The sequence below is a fragment of the Gavialis gangeticus genome, unplaced genomic scaffold (genome assembly GCF_001723915.1).
Source record: "Gavialis gangeticus isolate Ggan-Ray unplaced genomic scaffold, GavGan_comp1, whole genome shotgun sequence".
NCBI lineage: Eukaryota > Metazoa > Chordata > Crocodylia > Gavialidae > Gavialis > Gavialis gangeticus.
In genome coordinates, this window is record NW_017729024.1 from 83,261,129 (window position 1) to 83,270,970 (window position 9,842).

Below are 9,842 nucleotides of genomic sequence, written 5' to 3' on the forward strand. Positions count from 1 at the left end.
TCCCCCACCCCCCAAAAAGATCCAAAGAAACAGTTGTGTTCACATCTAGATTTTGCTGTTGCAAAAGTTAGAGATGTAAAACTTTCTGTGCAGAGGGGGGAAACCTCCCAACTAAGCTGGTTGTGTATATAATGGACATGTGGGAAAAAAAGCAAAATGACTTGGTTACAACTTGGTCAGTGATTCCCCAGGGTGCTGACCCAGGACCATACTGCTTGTGATACAGCCACAACAAGGAAACCATGTTTTCCTTAAAGAAATTTAAAATGTCTGAGTTAAACCCTTGAAGCGCTTTAGGACCATTCAACAAGTCTCAGTGTTCTTTGGCAACCCTTCTGGCTTTTAATGTAAATGTGTAATAATAGCAGGAAATCATGCAGACTTGCATTTCTAATTGCCTGGGAATAATCTTGGGGAAATGGCTTTTGGGACTGAACACTGCTGCCTCCATAGTACAGTCTATTTCATTGGTATAGGAAACAAGGACACTCCAGATAAAGTTAGTAATTGAGCCATTTGTTATTTAAGAATTAGTCTTAACTCCTTATAGTCCTCCTCATAGATTCTGAGCACGTCAGTCTTAATTTTTTTTCACAACTCTCCAGCAGTTGTCTTTAATTTCACCCTTATAAAAAATCCTGCTTTGTGCCTTGAAATCTTTTCCCTGGCACCAACTCCTGCCTTGTTTGTAATTAATTGATTGTTAAATAATTATGTATGATGGTAGAATTTTGTTTCTCAATTTCCAGGGGAATATTGACTTTGGATACTGAGGAACTCCTAGTTAAATCTAGCCTAAACCATTTGATTCTGGTTTTTGCTAAGAGTGTAGCCAGCAATATTATTTACACAATGTTAAGGAACATTGGGTGCTTGCACCAACAACACATCTTCTGTATCTTAAAAATACTTAAAAGCCTTTTTAGAATCAAACCCCAAATTGCATTTGAAGATATGCTTTCCTAAAGTATTGGTATCCTTGTACCATGGTGGCCTCTGGTACCAGTAATAAGAATAGAGAGCAAATTTCTATTTTAACCACCCTGCATTCAAGTTTTTTCATGGTCAGTACTCCTGGACTTCCTTTAAATATCACTCAGTACATAGTAGATGCAGGATGAATTTTCATGTGGCTGTAGTTTTTGCTTCCTTGATACCAACATGGCCATCTTTTATGGAAGTACTTCAATAATATTAGCTGACCTACAGAAACAGGGTAACTAAAACACCCCAAAATGGCTTGCAGCTGGTTCAGGAAATTTTGTTCTTCTGTTATCCTCGTTGGCTGTGGCTGATGGCAGTAGTTGGCTGCTTTCAGTTCATTATAGATTTCCCTAAGTAATTCTTTTTTCTCTCTCTGCTTGTCAGATTTTCTTAGAGGCATTGTCAGTACTTTTAAATGCATCTTGCCAACCTTTTTTCTCTTCCTTTCAGAATTATCCTACCGAGTTTTAATTAGATCAAAATCTCCATCATTCATCTCCACTATTACTACTGCTTTATTTCTTTGCATTTGTGTAAAGGTATTTTAATACAAACTTCATTTCTGTTTTACTACAGTTTTTTGCCTTTTCAAGTCCAAAATCTTCCTGTTCGTGAAAATAGTGCTAGGATCCCTGATTTTTTTCATGTCATTTAAAGCCTACCTGACACAATCTGCCTATTTTTAGTTTAGTTCAGTATCTGCCTGCTTATGTAAATATTAACTCTTCCAAACCAATTCAAAACAAGTCATGTCAATTTTCAGTAACTCCTGAGAATGTAAGTTGGTCTCTAGTTTTTTCATCAAATAATCATTTTATATGTAGTGTACACTGAAAGGTTAGAGAGAGCTTCAAACCCTCTCTTTTTTAATCTGGGCCACAGAGGCCTTAAACTTCTTAACTGTGGCTACCAACCAGAATTTCTTCCTTTTTTCTTCTTGGTAGCAATCTTTTGGCAACTCGGGCTGCTGTCAATCTTTTGGTTTGTTCACTTTTTGCTCCATGCAGGTGAAATGAACATTGATGATTAGATTAAAATGTTTGATACTCATTTAGCTTTTGCTCTTAGTATTAATTCAAAGATGCCAAATTTTCACTTACTTACTTTTTGATCTACTCTATGATTGGTTAACATTGTACCAGTTCCAGATAGGATTACCTAGGTTTCATTACAGACCAGGTTATAATCCCATTTTTACTTCAGCCCACTTGTGAGAAAGAAATGTCTAGATTCTGCCATTCTCATTTACAAACTCTTTCATAACTTTTTCTAGTTACTGAGTCCTAGGGCTTCTGAGTCTCATTATCAACACTGGCTCATTTTCCCCAGCTTCTGACCACTCACGGAAGCATAGGGCACATCTACATGTCTTCATATAGTGATGTTGCTATGGTGCCATGCTTTAGAATTTCCTTTGGTACTTCCAAAAGGAAGTACTAAAGCATGGCACAGTATGGGTGGTTATTGCACTGTGCATGCAGCACATGGTTAAATTTTGCCACTACGTCACTGTAGCAGCACATGATACTTGAGCGCACTGCTACAGTGATGTGTCTGGCGATCACATGTAGACACACGTTATCATTATGTCGCCATAGTATGCCATTTGGCAATATAGTGTGTCATTAAATTGCCATAGGGCAATATGGAGATGTGCCCATGAAGAACTAGGCTTGGAAGAGAACTCCAGGGGTTATCTTGTCCAACTCCCTGCCTGAGGTAGGATCACCCCTATCCAAACGATCTTGTACAAATCCATTGTCGAACCTATTAGCAAAACTACACAGTCAACCCTGGCACAAGGCTAGACATAACACCCCCTAATCTGTCGCAGGTAAAGTAGGGGGACCACAGCAGCCAACTTCCTGCTGCTGCTGCTACCACTGTTAAAAACCACTGTAGAGATCCTGGGAAGAGGGTAAAATTCCTTTTAGACCCCAAATATAGTGATTGGCTTTACCCTTAGCAGAGGGGCAAGACCCATTAGCCAGGAACATCCAGGTTTAAGGCCCAGCAGGAGCTTTGGCACACCCCGGTCAAAAACCCCAGCCTTGGCTGCAGCCAACACTCAATGTTTCAGCACTCAGCTCAAGAACCATAGCAACAAACCAAACCCTAGCACAACTACTTTCAGCCATTAATGTTCCTAAATCTATAATCAATTCCCTGCATGTAATCTCATGAATAAATGTTGGTTTTCATATTACTGTTTCATTCTCCATTGAATGTGGTTGTCAGTGTTAGTCAGAAATGTTCATTCTCGTAATTTGGTGATTGACATTTTTACAGGTCCAAGTGATGCACATTTTGTTTGGAAGAAGAATGGACAGAATATGGAAGTGTGCATCAATAAACAATCACATGCACTGCCTGATGGTAGAGTGCATATTCTCAGCTGGGTAAAAGATGCTGTAGAAGAAAATACAGAATACCACTGTTCAGTCATCTCCAAAGCTGGAAGCAAAACATCAAAAGTGCTCATCACAGTGGAAAATAAAGGCAGGTGGTTGCAAACTGAATGCACTGTCAGCCTGGCCATGGTCTTGGGATGAGCAACACAATTAGCTCATCTGTAAAAACATTTATACAACTGAAGGTCAAGTCCTCTAGTTTCTAGAGGAAATTAGCTGTATTGAGTGCCCACTTCAGATGCATCCGATGGAAAGAATCCAGTATTCAGATCCTCATTAACATTATTTTAAAAAGCAGATTTGTTCCCACAAAGGTTGCATTTTTATAGTAGTGTAAGTGCAACAAAACCTATCTCCACATAGACTACCATGTTTGTGATTGTGGTTTGTTTCCTAAACCATAATTGCCATCTTATAAAACAAAGTCTGCTGTTGGGGGCTCTTTGAAGACGAGCATAAAACATGGTCATGTACACAAACTTACGTTTTATTTTATTGACTTGGTTGAATATAGCTGTCAGCTTTCTATGGTCATCTACTGCCACTTTGGGTTTGGTAGTTGCTTCAAATCCCTGACATCTGTGTTACAGAAGCCACTTAAAATCCAAAGTAAACTTCTGGCCAAGATTTTCAAATCGATTTGGGATAGTAATTCAAATCACTGTCCCCCAAATCGGCCAAATCCGAAGCGAATACTAGCCACTTTGCACAGGCCTAATACGAACTTTTGTGTTCTCACCATGTCCGAAAATCTGACCTGTAGACACTGGGGGAGACTTGGCTTCAGCCCCCTGTCAGCATGCCAGTGCTGTGTCAGACAAAGATGTCTTTTGAAGCTGCTGCAGAACTAGATGGTAGATGCACCTCTTTTTGATCACTAATCGCTTATGTAACTTGTCCCATTACTTAATTTTCAGACTCTGCTGGTCAAGATGGATGGACAAAGGAATTCGATAGCTGGCGAAGTGCCATTACTGAACATGACAAAATGATGCAAAACTGGAAGAAGACCTGGGTAAGACGCTTTGTGACAGGTGTATTTGTTAGTGGGCGTGTTTACACGTCATTATTGCCCTGGAGTTTGTTGTTTCTGGGAAGCTCCCAGGCATGCCATTTAGATGCGTGCCCGAAATGCAGCACATTCAGCAGGTCTGAGCAGCCCTGGTTGGCAGAGGGTCAGGGGTAGGGGGTCAGCCTGCCAATTGGGGGCTGCTGCAACCACGCTCAGTGTGCTGCAGAGGGGCTGCCTAGGGCACAAGGGTGCTTCAGTATGGGGCTAGACCTTGCACTGAAGCACACTCGTGCCCCAGCCAGCCAGCTCAGCATCTACACATGTGCTGCTGCTCATGAAAAACTTTGCAGCAGCGTAGAACTTGTAAATATATTTATAAGTCCTACCCTGTTGCAGAGTTTATTTGTTTCCTGCACCCTAATAGGGGCGCGCATGTAGACAATGAGACATTGACTGTGGAGTTAATTAGCACATAGATGCACCTGGTATGTGCTTGATTGCTTTAGTTAAGGACTAGGAAAAGCCCTGAAAATCCATATTGTGGCCCACTGATAAAATGGAGTAGGCAGAATTCCCATTATAGCTCATCTCCATGTAAAGCACTTCTAGACAACAGGGTGTTAGAGATAAAGATGCTTGAGATGCTAACGTCTTTCCCTCTCTCCTTTAATTACTTATTTTTCTTCTTTCCCTCGGAAATGAACCTTGCTGTCAGTGAATCCAGCTCTGCTCTGTAAAGGATCTGTTATATAAAGCAGACATATACTGCCTTTATGCCTACTCCCTCCCTTTTTGGACTAGCACAGAGCTGATTTGGTTGCTGTAAGGCCCATATGATTACAGTCCAAAGACTGAAGATAACTGGGACACAGGGGTGCTTCCTATGTACATCCCTTCAGCTCATCTGTCCTGCTTTTCCTCCTCTCCTTCCCTTTCCCACAAACGAGGCCTATAACTCTATTCTCAGTGTAATCCTCTTACGTTGGCATCACTGCCCCCTTGCGCCACCAGCGGAACAAAGTAGCATTACCAAACCAATAAATCTAGCATTGTGGAGGAAGAGAAACACAGTACCTTTGCATCCTTGTCTAGTGAGGACTGACTAGCAGTTTTGTGCATCAGAAACCGTCATCAAGAGGTGCAATAGTTCACATGACTAGAGATGAGAGTAACATTGACCATGAAACACATTTTTTCAATGTATTGTAAAGTCATTTTGAGATTGTTTTTAAATATACTTAAGCAAAGATTTGCTCTAAGCAGACTGCACTGCCTTGACCCCATAGGATTCACACATTCAGCTAGATTTACCCATTTACCCCAGTGTTTTCTATAATGAATTGGGTTTCATTGCATTTTTATATAGCAGATAAAAATATGAACTGGAAGCACAGGGTACATTGGACACAAGTGTACACAGATAATGTACTAGCAGGCACGGCATGTGCTTTCCCAACCCATTGACAGCTAACATGGACCAGCGTGTTCAGGATGAAAGTATGAATGCCATTTTCTAGAGTGAAACTTAACTCTTGTTCCCTCAGGAGAGCTGCAACAAGAAAGACACCTTGTAATGGACAGAGGCAGAAACAAGAATTGGCCAAAAAGGAAATGTGTGCAAATCAGAGCTTCCACTACTCTAACTGCTGAATTTGGAAAGGAATTCAGCAAGTGCTGGACTGGCATTGGGGCTTGCTATTCAGGAGGCTCTGATTAGATGAAACATGATTTTCTCAGTGCACAGAAGAATGTTTTCTCTGCTGCCATGGAGACTACGGATCTCATATTTGATCACAATATGCTTTCTTCGTACCAGCTTTTTCTGCTGATTATTGAGGAACAGAAGTGATCCTGGTGAGACTTGCTTATACACTGTAACATGATCGATGGCTTCGTTTTATTCAGTTAGTTAAGCACATCACTGAAGTCTGGGTTTGATGTTCTTCTGGCATAAGAATCTATTCAAAAGCAGCGAATCCTTAACAAGAACTTGGATCACTTATTTGAAGTGTTTGTTCAACAATTTAACTGGAGGAGTAGAGGCATCTTGTTTGTCTTGAAACCCTGTTCTGGCATTTTAAAGAGCATTCCTTTTGGGTGCAAGCAAATGTACTGTGTAACGCTAAAATGGTATTTCAAACAAAAGAAAAAAAAACCCTACTCTGTGCCTCCTTCATGGTCATGTATGTTAACACTTTTCCTTTAAATATTTTGATAAAAATGTAGCTTGAACAGTTAGTTAGTTACATAAGCTTCTGTACCAAGCAAAGAACTCATTTGACGAGCTGTAAGGTACAGAATTTTTTTATACAGCGCTCAAACAGCACACTGTAAAATGAAGCACTGTGCAGTTGCTACAACATATTTTATTTGATAGATTTAGAGCTGTGAGGAGCCTAATCTGATTTTATGCTAAATATTTCAACCACCATTAAAATTCAGCGAACCTAAGTACTCGGCAAGTGATTTAAAGCTGAAGTGATATCAGGATAAAGTCTGCTGTTATACTTAGTAACATCTGCAAGACTTATGAGCCAGCCAGTCAGAAATGTGGAGACCTACTCATTCCACACTGAAGTGCTGTGTTTTACTGCACTGCTGTTCTACATTAATAGTTTTGTCTTTCTGCAAATGAACAACAATAATAAGAATAATAAAGAAGGTTTTGGGGCATGTTTTCAGTGTTCCTTCTTTTAATACTTCTTATCCCAAAATTACAGGGCTTACTTGCATAAGCTTGGCTTTCATTGTGTGGGGAACGTTAGTCGTTCACAGGTAATGGACAATGTTCAAACTCCTTAAACTTAAAGCACATCATAAGAGAATTTGTGCTGACCTGAAGATTTCTATAGATCGGTTGGAACGATCATTTAATCAGCTGCAGGAGGGAGAACCAGACCTGTTAGTTGCTGGTACTGGGATGAAGGCTGCAATTCCCCATCTCCTAAATTGTGATCACCAAGATAAATCCAATCTACTTTCATAACTGCAGTTTCAACCAATACACTTTGAAGAAAACTATTTCTTCTAATGCAAGCATGGCCAATTCAACCTGAACAAGCAGCCAGAACCCTCAGAGGTCACGGTCTTTTTCTGTTCGAGATGTTCCATTTGCCTCCAGGAGGATCTGTGCTGATTGTCCTTGAAGAAGCGACATTTTCAGGTACGCATGAATTTCCCTATTCTTTGTGCTAACATCCACAGATCTGCAATAATGGGATTTTGCCTATTAAAGTCAGAACTTCCAACAGGCTTCAACAGGAATTGAACTTTTGGTGACGTTCTGTTTTTCATTATGGCCTTCTCTCTCTTTGGAAATGACACTTTGTACTTGATGGTATTCATCCTTATTCCACACCTCCAATTAATGTTCTGGCATCGCATGTCTGTCCTGAATCCAAGATATGCCAACTAGATTACCCTGCATTTACTTTGGTTTTATGTGAGCACAAAACCCCGACAAGAATTTTTTTCCCTTAAAAAAATAAAAAAAAGGGTTCTTTTTACCCTAAAACCAGTCTCAGCTATGACCTAGAGAGTATATGTAAGATTTAATGGTAAATGGACACAGCTGGGAAAAAGAACAGCTGCCTTCCATCTTCAAAACAGCTGTCTAAGGATGGTAAAATGGGAATGCTTTGAAGTAGAGTCAAACATTGGGTGTCAGCTCTCCCTTTGCAGGGATGTCTATGTCCATTTAAAGGAATTGGCAAAATTCCACGGCTTGGTCTTTTCTCCACATACAAAGTACAGACAACCCCCTGCTTAACGCTGTTCCACTTAGCACTATTTTGCTATAACACTCATTTGAAATTGATACCTGATTTCACTTAGCTCTCAGCAAGTTTCGTTATAATGCTCGCTGTCGCCATCTTGGGTCATTAAAAACAATTCTGGTCGCCATCTTGGGTCATCAAATACTTTTGGTTAATGCTATTTTTCAGGACCCAATTAAGAGCGCTAAGCAGGGGTTGCCTGTATGTATAGGGATAGACTTATGCATCTGACATAGAGATGTGACACTCCAGAAAGGTAAATGATGGAACTAGTGCCAATTTGATTTCCTTTTGGAGGTTTCCCCAGTAACCCTTTTTCAAATGGGAGAACAAAACCAAGATTATATTAAAAAATCAAGTGGCAGGCAGTCTCTCTGAGCACAGACTGGTCTGATGTCTCACTTCTCCACTGTGGGCCCTTTCTAGTTTTCACAGGAAAGATGGTAGGCATAGACTTCCAAGAACCTCCTTCCCTGTTGTTTCCGTGGCAGTCACAGGGGCTAGAAATATCTGTTTTCACTTGTATCATTTTAAGATATGAATAAGGATGTGTGTGTGTGCACGTGTGTCCAAGAGAAGGGAGGCAGGAAATGAACCCGAGTCCCCTACCAGCACTGGTGTTGGCAGGATCCATGCTCTCCATCTGCAGCTCAGGGGGAGAGGAGATGGCAGGGCTTACTGCTGCAGACTGTATGAGTTCAGGAACAAGCTTCCAGCTGGCATGCTGCCCTTTTGGCTGCACTTACTTCATGAGATTGGGGAGGAGGGACTTCTTGTCCTGGACACAGTTTTTTCTATACGGCCTTGTTCCTTTGCTGTTGAGTAGAGCAAGAGCAAGGCAATGCTGCTGCAACCCAGGCTGCAGCGGAAACTGCACTCTGCTTACAGACCTGGCTGAGCTTCCCAACAGACCCTTGGAGGTGTTGGTGATGAGGGAGATGGTGGAGGCCGCAGGGCCTAACAGGAGAGTTGTTTCCACTCATCCTTGGCTTTTCACAGCCTAATTGTTGAGAAGCCCAGTACCAGTCCCTGCAAGCACCTCAGAAAAGGAAGTGGAGCTTTAAGGGGCAGTGGCTGCATCGACGTGAGGCACAGACTGTGCAGTAGCATCACATGGCATGAAGCATGCTGTCGTGCAGTAGTAACAAGCTACTGTGCAGTAAGCATCACTAAAAAGCAATTTGGGGATGCTACTGCGCAGTAACACTAGTTACTGTGCAGTCATTTAGTACTTGTGTATGCAAGTATTACTGAGTGATACCTAGAGCACATCTTATATGCAGAACAAAGGGAAAGAGGGGTAACCTGGTTCTGCACTCTGAGCTTTTGAGTCTTTGGATTGTGCTTGGACACTGATAAATTAAGGCTACTTGGCTATGCAGTGACTAATCAAGACAAGTACTTGATTACCAGTCTTTAGGGTATCCAGGTTGTAGCCATAATGGTCTACAGGAAAAAGCAATTGGGGCTCATGGTAGAGGTGATATCTTTTATTAGACCAACTTAAAAAAAAAAAATCAATTGCAAGCTTTTGGGCACAAACACCCTTCATCAGGCATTGGAGAAGAGATTGTGTTTGTGCCTGAAAGCTTGCAACTGATTTTTTTTTTTTTTTTGTTGTTGCAAAAATCTAGTTGGTCTAATAAAAGATATCACCTC

The 9,842-nt window shown here is 41.1% G+C and overlaps 1 protein-coding gene across 1 annotated transcript in view; it reads left to right on the forward strand.

The window, feature by feature from the left end:
* SEMA4D (semaphorin 4D) overlaps positions 1 to 6,572 on the forward strand; it is a 183,969-nt gene extending 177,397 nt beyond the window's left edge. The window contains exons 17-19 of the mRNA XM_019517308.1: positions 3,274 to 3,483; positions 4,313 to 4,410; positions 5,952 to 6,572. Of these exons, the coding sequence (XP_019372853.1) occupies positions 3,274 to 3,483; positions 4,313 to 4,410; positions 5,952 to 5,981 (338 nt within the window). The 3' untranslated portion in view covers positions 5,982 to 6,572. The remainder of the gene's footprint in view (positions 1 to 3,273; positions 3,484 to 4,312; positions 4,411 to 5,951) is intronic.
* The last annotated feature ends 3,270 nt before the right edge of the window (positions 6,573 to 9,842 follow it).